Here is a 17,034-nt window from a genome sequence, read left to right on the forward strand (position 1 = left end):
CCATTAAATAAAGGAAGGAGAATTTCATAAATACATCTGGGGGAGTGAGGTCCAGATTCAAATTTAGGTGTTCACTGAAACCTCATTTTCTTATATAAAATTTAAGCTGCTTTTACAGGTAGTTCCAAAAGAGCTTTCTTAAAGATGTTCTCTGGTCTGGCAGGCAGTATCCAAGAACACGAGAGGCAGCTATGAGTTTGGGAAGTGTTAACGGCCTCACTTCTGTCCTGGAGCTGCCACCACGTAGTTGGTTATAGGACCCCAGGCAAGTCACTACCTCTCTAAGCTGGTTTTACCACCTGAAAAAAAGGTCAGGTTCCTACCTAGGAGTGTTATTACTTATATGAACTGAAAGCAATGGATGTCCCCTCGTTCCTGAGGAGCAACAGCATCAACACTAACACGTGCGCAGTGCTGCGTCTGCCCGGCACAGGGTGCAGAAATGAAGGGCAGGGAAGAAGGAAGGTGCAGCAGCGACAGTGTCACCCAAAGGACACTGGAACACCCATGCTTCCTGAGTCCAACCTTTATATTGAAATCACCAAGTGACTAAAAAGAACATCTTGGATTTGCTATCAAAGAAGGCTCTTGGAGTGTGGTCCCCGAACCACACTGAATAAGGGGCCCTGGAGGCAAGGCCCAGCAGCGTGCATTTTAACGAGCCCTCCGGCTGACTGCGATGCACTGTCAAGTTGGAGCTCCACCAGCACGGCTCGCCGAAGGCTCTGCTGATAGAACCAGATACACTTGGGTTTGAATCCAGACTCAAAGATGAAAATGTCTGTGTGACTGAGAGTATTGGTCTACTAAATCCTGGTGGTTAGCTGACATCAGGACACAGGTGGAAGGAAGCATTGGTTGATGGGAAATGCTTATGGTGGGAAGAAGTGGACAGAGAGGATGCCGAGGGAGGCTCATGGGAAAGGGTTTGAGTTCCTATCTCAGTCCCACAGAACCAGCCCCAATATCTTTTAGTGACAGGAAGGGAATCTGCCTAGAGGCTCAGAGATAGCTCAGGGCTGGACACATTCAGAGGTTCCTGGTTTGAAAGTTCTGGAGTCTCAGAGTAGTTAGGGAGCTAGGCACCAACCTCAACAGGCTGCTGCTGTTGAGGCCATCATCTCCCCAAACTGACAGAAGCTCTAGAGAACACAGTGGGCGCAAACGAAAAACATGCAGAGGTGACGAGCCCGCGGCCCAGGGTGGCTATGAATGCAGCCCAACACAAAATCGTAAACTTATTAAAACTTTTTTTTTTTTTTGCTCATCAGCAAAAAAAAAACACTTTTTTTTTTGTTAGTATTTGTATATTTAACGTGTGGCCCAAGACTATCCTTCTTCTTCCAGTGCGGTCCAGAGACGCCAAAAGGTTGGACATCTGCCGGAAAGAAACTAGTGAGCAGGGAGCGGTGAGGAATAGGAGGTAAGACGGTGTGGGTGAAGGACAAAAGCAGAAATGCCTGCTTTGTGGTGAGTTTGAAGACAGAATCTGCCAAATTATTCTGACAAAAACACACAAAAGACCAACTCCAAAGATGGAATAAGGTTTGAACATATGCCCAAAGAAAACTGACTTCAGACCTCCTACTGTGTCAAAAGCTTTGCTTGTTGACAATACAATTATTTTGAGTTTGAGGGGAAAGTTTTCCAAGTCCACTGCACATTGTTCCTCAACAGAGATTCAAACCCTGGGTTGCTTTCTTAGCAAAATGCTTCTGAGGAACACGCCTATGGGATGAGGGGGCTATAGTAAACAAGGATGACAAGTTTCCCCGCCTGTGACATAGCTGTCAGCACCCGACCGCTGGACCATTTACTCCTGTAGCACAGTCACGGAACACTTCTGTCTGTCCTCCAATGACTACTAGTTTTGCCTTTGCCCCATGTTCTACATCCAACCTCAACTGAATACAAGCTTTTGTCACCTCACACAAGCTATCGCAACTGTCTTTTTTAAAGAAATGTTAACTGTGGAAACATTTTGAAACATAAAGTCTAAACCTCATGATTTATATACGTAACACCAAGGATAAAAACATGTCGACATGTGGTGATATTTGCTTCATGATGGCTATCCCTCTCTGTTTTTGAAGAAATAGAGATTACAAATTTAGCTGAAGTCCTATACCATTCTTCTTCTCTCCCTAATGGCAGTCACTTTCTGAAAGGTGGTGTCCATGCATATTTTACGTTCCTACGTCTCCCTGTATCTATAAACAACATACTCGGTTTCTCTTTGAATTTTTAAATTCAACAGAGTCATATTCTGAAATGTCTTGTTTCTTCTGGAGAGTACTTTGGTGTTTTCTTACATTTAAATTTGTGCCCACCTACGGGACATGAAAAACTATACCCTTATTGATTTTGCATTCTGGATCATTTAAGAGGCTGAATATTTTTCCATACCTTTGTAAGTCAGTTGAATTTCCTCTTCTCTAAGACACCTAAAACTATCTGGGTGACCTTGGAAAAGATTTTTTCCCCTTTTTAATATTCTCTGGATATTAATTTGTTCTTTGTAGTATGCATTGCAAATATGCAAATTTCTTCCCCCAGTCTGGAACTTCACCCTTAACTTAGTAATGTCTTCTGCCTAATATTTTAATTTTAATAAAGATATGTGTATCATCCCTTAGAACTCTTATACCTCCCTACATCAATAATAGTGTTTTTATCATTATAGCTTTGCAAGAAATTGGGATAGTTGTGTGAGTCCTCCATTTATCATGAGATAGCTTTGGTCATTCAGGAGCCTTGACTAGTCCATATTAATTTTTAAATAGTTTTATTGCAATAAACATTATCTGAAATAACCTGGGTCTAGTTTTTGTTTTGTTGTTCTTTTTTTTTGGTTGGTATATTTTAGCTGATAAGGCAATTTCAAGATTATAGATCTACCCAGATTTTCTAATTATCCATTTTGTCTAGATTTTCAGTCGTTTTGGCTTCAAGTTTTCATTTCACGTTTTTATGATTTAAAAAAATCTCTATCTGAAGTTCTGCCCTATTTTCATCACTAATATTTATTTTTGCTATTTTCTTTTGTTGCTCTTAAACTTACCAGATATTTACATATATTATTACTTTGTTCAAAACAGCAGCTTTTTTGTTGATTCTATGATTTGTAGTTCATTACTTTCTCTTGACTAAAATATTTTCTTTCTTTTATTTGGACCTTGCTCTACTTATCATACCGAGAGAAATAATGTTAAATTATTCCATTAAAATTGTGTTTCCAAAATTCTCCTTGTAATACTGTCTATTTTCCTTTTATATACTTTAAGGTAATGTTATGTGCATGCAGGTTTACAATTAATACACCACCCTGGTAAATTAGTCTCTCTTTAGAATGACCTTCCTTGTCTCTACTTATGCTTTGTTTGCCTTATAAGTCTGTTTTGTGTGACATTAAATAGAGTTTCTCTCGCTTTATTTTATTTTTATTGTATTTTTCCCATTACCTTTCAACTTTATATCCCCCTCCCCACACAGTCACCACCCTGTTGTCCATGAGTCTTTTTCCCTTTTTGCTCAGTCCCTCTACACCCCACCCCCCCACCCCCATAGCTGTCATCTTGCTCTCCTAGGAGTCTGTCTCTATTTTGCTTGTTAGTTTATTTTGTTCATTAAGATGCCACATATGGATGACCATATGGTATTTGTCTTTCTCTGACTGGCTTATTTCACTGAGCATAATCTTCTCCAGGTCCATCCATGCTGTCGCAAAGGGTAAAATTTTCTTTTTTATGGCTGAGGAGTATTCTATTGTGTAAATGGCCCATAGTTGTTTTACCCACTCATCTAGTGATGGACACTGGGACCGCTTCCATATCTTAACAATTCTAAATAACACTGCAATGAACATAGGGGTAATTATATTGTTTCAAATTAGTGTTTTGGGTTTCTTTGGATATAGTCCCAGAAGTAGGATCACTGGGTCAAAAGGCAGTTCCATTTCTAATTTTTTTAAGTATCTCAGTACTGCTTTCCACAGTGGCTGCACCAGTCTGCATTCCCATCAACAGTGCAAAAGGGAACCCCTTTCTCCATAGCCTCACCAGCGCTTGTTTGTGGATTTATTAATGATAGTCATTTCAACAAGTGTGAGGTGATACCTCATTGTGGTTTTAATTTGCATTTCTCTGATGATTAGTGACATTGAGCAACTCTTCACATGGCTATTGGCCATGTGTATGTCCTCTTTGGAGATGTCTATTCAGATCCTTTTCCTGTTTTTTAAATTGGATTGTTTGTATTTTGGTGTTGAATTTTGTAAGGTTTTTATGAAGTTTGGATATTAACCCCTTACAGATGTATTGGTGAAAATGTTCTCCCATTCTGTGGGCTGTCTTTTTAATTTATTGATGGTTTCCTTTGCTGTGCAAAAACGTTTTAGTTTGATGTAGTCCCATCTGTTTATTTTTTCTTTTGTTTCCCTTGCCTGGGGAGATACTACAGATGAAATATTGCTATGGGCAATTTTATTTAACTATTTTCCTGGTGCATCATTCTTTTATGCTTTTACTTTAAACTTTCTTCTGAATTTTAAGTGTGTCTTTTAGAAATAGTAAAGAGCTGAGCTTTTAAAAACTTGCATCTAATATGAGAACCTCTATTAACTGTTCATTTTTACTTACTTATACAGTTGTCTCTGAATAATGTAGATGTTAAAGATGCTGATGCACATGCAGTTGAAAATCTGCATACAACTTCCAACTCCCCTAAAACTTAATACAATCGGCCCTTTGAATCTGTGGCTTCAACCAACCACAGATGGTAATCAGTATTTTCGATCCGTGATTGGGAAAACACAATTGGGAATGGGGGGAAAAATGGTTTCCATATGAACCTGTGATGTGAAATCTGCTGACACAAAGGGCTGACTGTATTTGTTGAAAAAAAATCCACATACAAGTAGACCAGTGCAGTTAAAAACTGTTGTTCAACGATCAACTGTGTTTGCTATGATGCCTAATCTATTCAGAAGTATTTCTCATTTTGAACATTCTATTTTACCACACTTTCCCCTGTTTTCATAATCCTCCCTGTACAACTCCTATCACATAGGTCAAGTTGTTTGCATCTCTTCTCCACCTGCCACTGGTTTGGAAGTTATACAATCTCTTTCCATTCTTGTATAAGAATCTACCAATCTTTCCCCAACATTCTATTATAAAAACTCTAAACACGCAGAATGTTGAAAGAATTACACAGTGAATACCCTACACCCATCATCTAGAGTTATCTTCAATTTTATCACATATACTTGACTTAAGGTCTGAATTTTACCAGCATATCTAATCTTTGATACATTGAGGTCCATAGAAGGCTTCAGCTCTTCTTAAACTCACTCCTTAAAGTTTCCCACCATGTTTTCAAGGGTCCTGAAGTTAGTCATTATTATAACAGCCTTTGTTGTTGCTGTTTTAAGAGCTAATTCTTCTGTATCTTATATACTTTCTATTTTGCCAAATTCATTGATCAACATTGCTTTTTGTACTAGTCTTGCCACCTTTCTAAAAATAATTCATAGTCGTCCCCATAGCCTGCACTGCAACTTTAAAAATCCTAAATAAACAACCCTGCATTCAAAACATAGTTAAAAGATAGACCTTGCTGAAATCAGAGTCAAGTTTTGGCTCTCCGTAATAACTATTTCGTATGTTTATTTGCCAAACAGACTGCAATCTCAAAAACAGCACAGTATATCTCCTTGCATCTTTCTTATACCTGGCACAAGGGAACACAACTATAAAGTCCTTCCTGAGTTAAAGAACACCATGGGGCACGCTTTCTGAAAGCACAGAAGAGCATGAAATATATATGTGATTATTGAGTTGTGTTGTTTGCACTTCACGCTTCTCGTTATAAAATGTCCCCTTCTCGGACTCTGGAGATGACATGAAGAAAACTGTCATGTACATAAAGCACATGAGACTGGATTTGGGAGAATGGCCATTTTCTGGCTTCTAGCTCTCCCCGGCTCTGTGCCTTGTTTCTGTCTCTCTTGCACTTATTTTCTCCATCTATAGAACTGACAAGGGACATTAAATAATCCTTAATTCTATGAGAACTCTGAAAATCTTTTAGCCTCTGATTTTCATTATTCTAACTAAACACCTTCACTAAGGTGGTATGGAGTCCAGAAATCATTAAAGTGCCTGAAGAAAGGTAGAAAAGAATCTCATAATGAGGTCTATAGTATGCTAATGACTTTGAGCAAAAATGCTTAAACAAATTTGCAAAAAATTAAAAGAAATATACTCACTACATGGACCTCATCTAGAAATTATGTGGGTGAAATCTCAACCTGGCTGTATCTTCAACCTGGCTCCGTGACAAGCCCAACCTTCTCACTAATCTCTCCGTAAGACTCTGACTTGTTCAGGCAGATAGTGCATATAAGAGCTACTGGAGAAAAATGTAAAGCCTGGCAAACACGGCCCAGCTAACACTGGACACAGCCCGGGTATTATCCCCGAACGGTATCCAACTAGCCAACGTACAATCAGGGGAAAGTGACCTTGCTGTTTTGTTTTAATTAAAAGGGAACGAACATTTTCAGGAAGCCTTACCTATACAGTATGTGCAATAATGTACACAATTAAACATCTACACTAGATGAAAATGCCTCATTACCTAGGCTAGATTTGGTCTAATTAGAAAATAAATCAAATTCATAAGGAAAAATAATTGTCACCAAGCATAATAAGCTTGTTTTAATTTAGAATCTTAGGAAGAATACACACACCACTGGAGACATGGGCTTCATACTGTAATGTCAGAAAAAAAACCTGACTAAATATAATTGCTTAACTTTGGCTACTTTACGATTATTAAGAGAAGGAGCATCCTTAATGGAGCGTTGGTACGCAGCATTTGACAGACCTGTAAGTCACAGGAGACACTGTAAGAGCCATACCAGAGCTCTGGCAGTGCTTGTAATCCCCACACAAATAGTCAGTGCTACAAAAACGTTCTTTATGACATTGTTGGCATAACCAGTGACACTCAGAGGAAAAAAAACCCAGAGGACCTTGGAATCACATCTCAAAGTACTTTCCTAATTTTGCTGCATATTGGAAGACTGGTGGCAGGGACAACTTCGGAAGGGGGGTTCCCTTTGTAAAGGATAGGACCCAGTGCAAGCAGTCAGAAGCTACTTGCAGGAGAAAACTCTATGTAGCTGTACAAGCCAATTCTCCTCTCCGTGACTATTTTTTCACATATAGTGCATAAAACACTGCTTTCTGAATTCAGAACAGGGCCCTGAGAATCAGCTGTCCCAAAACTCTAGAGAAAGGGCATTAATGAAATGACCGGGGTAGCACCATCATTTTATGCTCTCAATGACTGGCTGCATTTAGATCACCTTTTCGTCAGGGCCACATGGGCTTACAGCTAAAAAAGCCTAAAATCTGAAAAATTTTGGTTCATAAGTCTTTTGTCCATTTTCTCCTTTTCTTCATCATTCACTCAAGAAACAGAAACAAGAGATGCTGTTTCCGCCAGGACCTAATGAGCGCTTCGTGTTTATCAATTTCCATGGCCATAATCCACAGTGTCTGAGGATATGTCACAACCCAAATGTATCTGAGGAACCAGCTGCGCAGTTAGAATGTGGGAATAAGAAACTTCTAAAAGATGGTGTGCACATGGTCTTTTGTACAGCACCGGGGGTGTCACAGAACAGAGAGAGAGGCAAGCTTCCCGCGGCTCCTGCAGGAAGGAAGCCAGACCAAAGGGGCACAAACGGGCCCTGAGGAACACTTGGCCGTGTGACTCATTTGGTGAACATAAAACAAAATAAATGACAGAGCCTGCTCAAAGCCATTCTCAAGGTCACCACACAGGATACTGCAGAACAAAAGTATCATTTTGGAAAGGCCCCCTGGGACTTGTTAACCCAAGGGTAGAGTTTCTTTTGTTTTTAAAACAACTCAGTTTAGACCTGTTGGCCAGCCATTCTCTGCCACCAGGAGAAGGGTCAGGTGTTCTTCTTACTGCAGAGCATATGCTTGGTCCCTATTACTTTCCACCAAAGTGAAAGTGGGGTCAAGGCCAAATAAGCATTTACAGTATCCTTTCCCCTCAATACCCTTGGACACAATACAATGGATGACATACTCAACACACCTCATGTTGGCACTTCCTGCAGGCACTCTGACACCCACCCACCCCCAGTCAGCACAGTGACAGACAGGTCCACACTTCCAAAGCCTCTACAAGTTGCATTTAGGTGACATCATGATATTGATCATGTCAAGACTCTAGGAAGTGATTTCTTTTTGGCTCAGCCAAATGTGTCATCTGTCCTAGAAGGAAGCAGAAGAGAAACAGCAAAGGAGGGAGGGTGATAGAAAAAGGAAATGTTAACAGTGGAAGAAACATACAAAACCCTTGGAGAAGCCCAGATCAAAACAGAGGGGGAAATCAAAACAGTAGCCAATGCATGACTGGCCTTGTCCTCCTGGGTATTTCTAGGAAACCAACCCTAATGCTAATGTTCTATGGGGCCAGGATGAATCTATAGGGTTAGCTTTTTCTTCAGTCTCCGAGCCAGAAAAAGACACCCCCATCATATTATAGAAGAGAACCAAAGAGAACCAGATAGGTAAAAAGAGTGGAGAAATGGTTAATGTGTACATCATCATTTCAGAGCAACAAAGAATTTGTAAGATTGTGATAAAGAATGTGAAGCTCTGTCTTTTATACTCTGTTGTTCTCCTTCCTATAGGAGTCTCAACAAAAAATTTTAAATGATAGAATCTGGCCCATGATGAAGAAGGAAAATTCTAATGGGCAGAAGAAATCACAAGCTGCCTGAACTTGGAGCAGAAAACCTTCACAGCCATCCCACCCCTAAATTTCCAGGCCACTTGCTTTCCCTAAGGTCTACCAACTTCATCATACACTCAGCTGAGTAAAAGCTAACAATCTCACAATTGATTGAAACTATCGTATGTATTTTATATAGCTCACTCAAAAATAAACAGCAGAAAGAAAAATAGGAGAAAAAAGCAAGCCAAAAGATCATTTACTCTAGGAATCCGGGTTTGTGTTTATGCTCCACATGAGGTCCAAACTGTATCTGGGCTTGAAATCCACCAAACTCACAAGCTTTCTCGAAGGAGACAGGGTGGGAGCCGTTCAGAATATCATCCCGAGCCTGAAACACAAGAGGAAGCAAAAAGCATCAGGAGCTTGGGGGAATGACAAATCCTGCCTATTGACACATCCCTGCCCAAGTGCACCTTCTCTGCGGAGCAAGGGGAAAGTGTGCCAGCCAAGCCCGTGATGCATGCGGGACACTGCGGGTGATTGTAGCACAGTAGGATTATGCAAAAAGAGAACAAGTCTTTGCCCCAAATTGCCTATAAATGGGCAGCATCAGCATTGTAAAGTATATTAAAGCTGAAGCTTGAGTATAATCTAGGAAGGTAAAAGTGGATCACGAAAAATAGAGGCAAAGAGAAATCCTTGTGAAATGACCAAATCCATTGGGGCGGGGGAGAAATCAATATATTTTCTATAACCCTAAATTATACAGTGAACAGAAAAATTATCTAGAAGTAAACAAACCCCATCCCAAGAAAGGGGGAGGGTGGAGAGAGATAGCCCAACACAAGAACTCAGCAGTGCAGACATTTAGGGGAAATGGTAAGCAAACAGAGTCTTAGAATCAGGAACGCACGTCTGAAGCTCTTCTCTCAATTTTTAACCCCTCACTGCTGTTGCTATTTATTCTTTTTCTCTCTTTCCTTTCTCTGGTTACATGACTCCTAGACCACTCTCAGATGGACATGCGGATCTATGGCTCTGAACCCTAAACAAGCACCATCTTACTGTCCTATCTCCCTTTCTTCTAGCCTCTCAGCCTCTTTCTTTCTAGCTCTCCTTCCATACTGTTCTTCCATCCACTAACTAAGGGATCAGCAAACGTTTCCTATAAAAGGCCAGACAGTAAACATGTCAAACTATGAACTACTGAATTCTTCCTTTGGACCATGAGTTCTTCCTTTGGACCATGAACTACTGAATTCTTCCTTTGGACCATGATAGTAAACATGTCAAACTATGAACTACTGAATTCCTCCTTTGGACCAATTCTTCCGCGGACAATACATCAACATAATGTGATACATGAGTGGTTTTACTAATGTGTAATACATTAACAAATGAGCTGTGTTCTACAAAACTTTATTTATAAACATAGGTGATGCTGTGGCTGCACTTCTTTCCTGTGGGCACATAAAGAAATGGAAGAAGAGAAAAGGGAAGGAGGAAAGGAAAGAATAAGAGCACTGAGAAAGCGGGACAGATGGATGTTTTCTTGCACCCAAAAGAAACCTTGGGGGCCATCTAGTGCAAAGCCCACATCTAACACATTGGGAAACTGCTCCTCAGATAAGTTAAAGGACTTGTCTGAGTTTAAAAATTAGTTGATAGTAAAGGAAAAAGATTATTGAGAGAGTATTGTTCAGTTAATGAGAAGTACTGATTTCCTGACAACTATTCACTTGTATTCTAAAATGTTAGCTGAGAAAGCTTTTGAAGTGGTGAACCAATAAAGCGCCTCAAAGCCAGGCAGAGAAAGACAGTACCAGCTGCCAGGTCCCAGGTTCCAATCTGGGAGACCAAAGAAAGGCCCTCCACTGCATGGTTAGCAGCTCATGTCAAACATCAACCTGTACCACAAGTGAACACAGGTGAGGACCCCAGAAGCAGTGCCCCCTGGAAACTGCATGCCATACATGTGACAGAAGCCAGAGTCCAGCTCCTGCTCAGCACAAGCCACAGCAAGGGCTTCCTGGACTCCCACCAGCCTCAGAGTCTGAGCATCAAATATGGTACCTGAACATAAAGCAAGTTCAGCTGCACAGGGTCTCTCGAGTCTACATTCTGATCCGAGTAAAAGAACTTCCGTCTAAGCAGCAACGTTTCATTTTCATCAACTCCTTGTTCTCTGAATGTTCGGCTATGATCCAGCCAATTTACTGCAACACAACAATGCAGATAAGTGAGCTGTGTTTATTTTTCTTCTTGGTTTAAGGAGATTTATCAAAACAGCAGCATAATAGAGATGCAGAGATGTACATTTCTATAATGCTTATATTCAGTATAGTTACTTCTTATAATAGAACTGAGTTTTTAACATTGCAAAATAATTTCACATATGCTATTGTGTACCATATGACACACTGAAACAAAACGAAAGAAAATTTCCCTCCCCTCTGAGGGTTAAACAAAATAAGAAAATCAGAACTTTATGCCAAGACAACAAGTTAGCATTTTCCTCTAAGTCAAAAGTGGATACTTCAGAGTTATCAGGTGAAATAATTTATAAGCTTTGAACATAATGAGTTACCTCCAACTCCAAATAGAAAAGAAGAGGAAACTTAAAGTAGTTGCGGGGAGGGGACACTCAGGTAGTGGGGCGATGGCAGAACCCTGCCCACGGCCCAGCTTGTATCGCACTCATTCAAGAAACACTTAGCTGATATCAAGGTGCATAGGAATTGATCACTCCTCTGCTCTTTCCACAGATCTCATTCCTACACCCCTCCCTGGGCTTAACACACACATTGCAAGTATTCATTACAAGCTTCACTAGATGATAAGCTACTACTTTAGCACACAGGGAATGTGCCGGATGACCCTCATCTCCCACAATACCTAGGTGAGTATCATACATGTTATAAAAATTCTTGGGATTTGTCTACTAAGGCTCACTTGGAAAAAAGTATGCACCTGGAAATGAAATGAGGCAGAAAAAAAGAGAATGGAGAAAGGGTCAGAGGAAATGAAGGTCCCACTAAAGATCAATAAACATAATGACAATGATGACATCTTCCCAATGTAGCAGCAAGAGCAAGAACAATGAAAGAAAGAGGTTGGGAAGGTCTAAGTGAACTGTGCACAAAGTAAAATTCTTGTGGGGGGGCTGCGCTGGGGGGGTCAGGCAGGCCACCAGGCGCACACAGCACAGGCTTTGCAGACAGGTGAGGTGTGCATAATGGCTTTTCCAAATAGTAACCATGTGGCCATAGAAAATTACTTTTCCTATGAGAGAATTACATTACTGCTTTGTAGCCCCTAAGGAAATACATGTATCTGGGCAGTGGTCATCAAGGGCTGTTAACATCACAAAAAAGGAGACAACCAAACACAGCTTCCTGATGGAAAAACAGCAGGTCCTTGAATAAAACGTCATTTTGTGAGAACATGGATGAGATGCTGTAGGAACTTAAATCTTGTTCATATCCACTGGTCCATAATAAAATTGGATTCATTATATGTCATTTTGCTTCAAGTTGCAGAGCCTGTTGATGATGTTAAATGAGGACTTACTGTATACAACATCACATATGAAGCAGTCTTTACTGAAAACATACACACACACACACACACACACACACACACACACACACACACACACACACGAATCTGACCAAGCCTCCAGATCTTAGGAATTAAAAGAAATAGAAGAACATGTTAAATGACACCATAGGTATGCAGTCAACAGAATCAAGATTATATAAAAATCTATACAAGTAAAAATGTGGTTTCTTGCCCCTAAACATTTGAAGATTGAAGAAAAAAATGTAAAAGATGAAGGGAAAGCTTCAGGACTAAAAGAGGTAAGCAACGTATCATTCAACATTATTTGGACCCCAGTTAAACTGCTGAAAAAAAATGTTTAGAAGACAATGGAGAAAATGTAAACATGATTTGTATATTGCTATTAAGAGATTACTTTTTTAGATGTGAAATGGCATTTCAGTCACTGTATTTAAGTCTCCATCTTTTAGTGACACACACCAAAACATTTAGAGATGAAATGAAAAAAAAGCAAAACAAACAAAATCAAGACACCCTGCTCTGGGTCCCAGAGGACGGGAGGGGGCGAGGTGCAGCAGAGCCGTGTGCCTGAACCACTTCCTTCTTAGACACTCACAGTCATCATCCGTGTGAAGCTTGGCCTTCAACTTCTCCATTTTCCTCTCGTCTCGTAATAGTGTCCTGTCTTTTTTTAGAGTCCCTGTCCCTTCCTCTTTTTTTTCTTCAATTGTTTCTTGGATTAAAGAGTATTCTTCATAGTTTGTTATTCCTAAAAATATAAATTAGGTTATATTATTAGTGATTATACATTGCTATTTTCCTTTTCATGGGAACTATAATATGCCAAGGAGTCTCTGGTGACCAAGGACAGAAAGAAGCCTTACCCAGGTGAGGGCTGGGCGACACCCACGGAACAAGTATCAAATAACTCTGGCTAAAAAGGAGTGTTTTCAGATAGGTACATTACACTCAAAATGTCATGTTCAATTCTCCTAATTTTCAAGAAACAAGTACAAAGTATAGATCATGCAGAACAAGGCAAGACAATGTCCAAGAATAATTGGTTGAAGAAACTGGGCTTCCTTTGAATGAATAGTAAACTAAGAAAGGCCAGGCTACTTCTTCAAATATGTGAGGGGCTTCATGTAGAAAGGAAACAGACTTGTTTTCTGAGGAGATTAATAGAAGCTACAAGAAGAAAAGCTATGTAACAATCAATCATACATAGGCTATCCCCACGAGTCTTTCTGGCGGTATAAAACGTCCAGCAGTGGGTAGAAGACTGAATTATATGACTTCGGAAACATTATTTTCAATTCAAAAATTCCAGTCTTTTAAAAAGGAAATAAAAGCTCTCAATGTTGACTTAGTGAGAAGTTCAAGAATGTACAGTACCAGTCCCCAGGTTTGCAAATTGAGAGAATGATCATACTCTTAGAAATGGCAGAAATCAATGCGCTAGGGCACATTCAAGATTGCCTCAGCAGTGAACGGGGGTAAAAAAAAGAAGAGGCATGCGATTAAAACAAAACGAAAACTGGAACCGAGGCATGTGAATACTCACCTATTCTGCTGCAAATGGTCACCAGGAGGTGACTACTCACCTATTCGGCTGCAAATGGTCACCAGGAGCTCCCCAACTGTCTTGGAGTCATCCACCATCACTGTTTTCACAGATCCATCCAGCATCCGGATTTTCTGAGGTCTCTGTTTCTTTTTATATTCCAAAATATCCTAGGGCAAAACCCAAGGAACATTTCAAACTACGTGTGAAACTAGAAAATGAACTTGGACACCTTCTTTAAAAAACGAACTTTCCCTAGCACATTCTGATTTCCTCCTTCAAAGTGCTCATGAGATTTTTGCCACTAATACAAAAACTCTAGGGCTAAATAATTGCTGTCATCAAGGTTTCTTAAAACTCTGATAGTGAGATTGCACTCAAAGAAAAGATTTATGGCTCATAATTACTGAAAACTAAGCTCTGTAAAGTGAAAATAGCAAATGTCCTCCTGACAGGCTTGGAATTACCTGCTCTAATAAGAATTAGCCAAGGAAAATTCCTCCCTGAGTTTTAGAAAGACAGTAGTGTGCTTCCCCAATTATCTCCTATACAGTTATAAGCAATGTTTGATATCCATGTCATGGAGGACATAATTAATGCCCCTGTAATTTCTCATAGTTGCGATGTGTCATAGTAAAACTGGTTCTCATTGTGATGGCAAGGCCAAATAGGGGTAGTAAATTTAGGAGTTATTTTTAAACAGATAAATCTTTTTTTTTTAACCTATATGTCTTAAAAGTAGAATTATGGAGGGAAAAATTAAATGGCAACATGTACTTCATTCTTGCTTTATGAAATGCTGACCCATCTGATGTGTGTATTCCATATACCAAAACCCAGTATCTCAAAGTTTAAGCTAAACAGAACAGTTAGCACTTTTTATTCATTACCTCTTTCCTCTTCCAAAGCACAATCAATTTTTTGTTGTTACTTTTACGGATACTTATTAAATTTGCATCTAATAATAACTTTCTTTTATATAAATAAAACATGAATTAATATTCAATCTTTGCTCCCCTTAGCATTATATTTTTATTTTTCCTCTAATCCATCACTACTTCCTATCACTATTCAGCAGGATACTTCCTACATACTTACAGGAAAATGCTGATTCGTAGTTCATAACTACCTCCAACAATGGCATGTAGAAACAGTTTTAAATACTAACCGCAAGCTGCTGTAATTACTCTGTGGCGTTTCAAGAATTTGAACTGCTGATATTTTCTATCACTACCTGGACAGCCCTTACAAAGTATGTTACATTCAGGCTATTAATAAGATGCCCTGAATCAAAATAAACTGTTGGGTCTCTCCTTTTCTTTCAAGCATAACTATGTAGGTTTCTACAGAAGCCTCAGGGATAAAGTGGTGGAAAAAAAATAAACGAGATTAGCAGCATACCCCATTTCGCAACATGTAGTAATCCAGTGTTCTGCCCGCTTCCAGCCAAATTCCCTTCCTGGGGTCTTCGTCAGAGAGAAACAGCCCATAGTCAGAAGCTGGAGGATTAACAGAAAGAAAAACAGAAGACAAGGTAATGATGAAGCCATCACTGACATCCAGGATCTGAGTCTGCTGTCTGGGCAAGACAGTGTTCCTTCTCTTTCACTGGGGAAATGTTTCGTTTTGACACCACGAGCAGCCACGAGGACCGAAGCAGGTGGGGAGGAGTAAGAACTGAGCTGAAACTCCAATATCCTCCGACAAGGTTTATGTTTCTTAGAACCAGTGGGCAGTAGTTGTTGTTAGAGTTCAGGAAAATATTGTATCAGGAACAAGCAGTCCAAATTTCTAACTGAATTTGGCTTTGTTCCTTATCACTTGCTGCAATAACCAAGCTAAGGGCTCATAAAGAATGACAAAACCGACATGGAGAAAAACAAAATGTAGTGATCACCTAAGCCCAAAGCCACTTAGGCACAGCGGGGCCAACAGGGAGCTTGTTCACTTGGAATAACCCCTCCATCACCCGAACGTAGCATTATGGAAGGTAAGTAGGAGTTCACTGTGAAATGAAGCCTCTGTTCTCCATGTCACCAAATTATGAAAAAAGTTGAAAAATTAAAGTCCATGCTCTCCACAGAAACCCTCATGTCTGATCCCAGAGGTACAAAGGGTGGCTGCAGGCGGGAAGCAGTATCACTTCCTGTCTAAGGGCTGGTCTCCCTCTTAATGTGATTCAAGGAAATCTCAGGGATCCAGGTGAGGGTCAGAGCCCCTGTTGTTTCTCAGAAAAACAATTTCAAAATCTTTAAAGGTTTGTACTTCCTGAGCCATAAAGCAATCTAACCCAAAGAGGGTTGGGGAACCTGGGAGAAAAACAGTAACAGAAAAGACAAGATACCAGCAATGATTCAACAACTAGATCTTGAAGGAAGGTTGGGGAAGTAAGCAAATTCTATTTCTGGGTAATCTAGAAATAACAAAGTGTTTTTAATAATATAAATTATGCTTTAAATCAAAAGATCAGCAGTTTTGTAAGAAATGGAGCTTTTGAAATTGACCCATTCCTCCTGTAATTATCCTTGATGTTATGTTTGATTTTTATGCTTCCAATTTTTAACATAAGTCTTATGCCACTTTCATACCAAAGGCTTATCAATTTGGGAGTGGTCCCAATTTCTCAAATGTCAGGCAAATAATCACTTTATAAAGGAAGGAAATGTAGAGAGGAGACAAAGGGAAATGGAAAAATTGAATGAGCGGCTTTTGTTTAAATTCAGATTAATGGGGGTCAGTGGTTTAACTAAATATTAAACAAAACACATAAAGCAAGTGCTCTTTTAAAAAAGGTTTGAGATAAAATTTATAAAGCCCCTTCAAAGTGCTTGAAATTTAAGGCTTGCCCTCGGTCCCGGGGGCAGTTCCGGTCTTCTCTGGGCTGCTGGCAGTGGAAAGTTTTCATGCAATGAAATGGCTGAGAAATGGCTCAGGAGATACAAAACAGCAGCTTCATCTGTACTTTATAGGCAAATGAGACGGATGTATCAAAGAGTGACTTGTGAACTGCAGAGCACAGTGTGGCCGTAGGGGAGGGCCATGACGGCGGGCACCACTCAAGGGCGGATGTCGTCCCTGTCATCACGAGCCTCACACGAGAAGCAAGTAATGCCCAGGCTAAGGAGTTG

At 40.0% G+C, this 17,034-nt stretch overlaps 1 protein-coding gene across 1 annotated transcript in view; it reads right to left on the minus strand.

Moving 5' to 3' along the window:
* TLN2 (talin 2) overlaps nt 1-17,034 on the minus strand; it is a 401,255-nt gene that overhangs the window by 158,375 nt on the left and 225,846 nt on the right. Inside the window, exons 6-10 of the mRNA XM_054565330.1 lie at nt 15,308-15,405; nt 13,947-14,076; nt 12,959-13,111; nt 10,855-10,997; nt 9,042-9,169 (exon numbers count right to left, since the gene is read on the minus strand). Coding sequence (XP_054421305.1) covers nt 9,042-9,169; nt 10,855-10,997; nt 12,959-13,111; nt 13,947-14,076; nt 15,308-15,405 — 652 coding nt within the window. The remainder of the gene's footprint in view (nt 1-9,041; nt 9,170-10,854; nt 10,998-12,958; nt 13,112-13,946; nt 14,077-15,307; nt 15,406-17,034) is intronic.

The sequence above is a fragment of the Pteronotus mesoamericanus genome, unplaced genomic scaffold (genome assembly GCF_021234165.1).
Source record: "Pteronotus mesoamericanus isolate MK-2021 breed Mesoamerican mustached bat unplaced genomic scaffold, CSHL_Meso_final contig_164, whole genome shotgun sequence".
NCBI classification, from domain to species: Eukaryota; Metazoa; Chordata; class Mammalia; order Chiroptera; family Mormoopidae; genus Pteronotus; species Pteronotus mesoamericanus.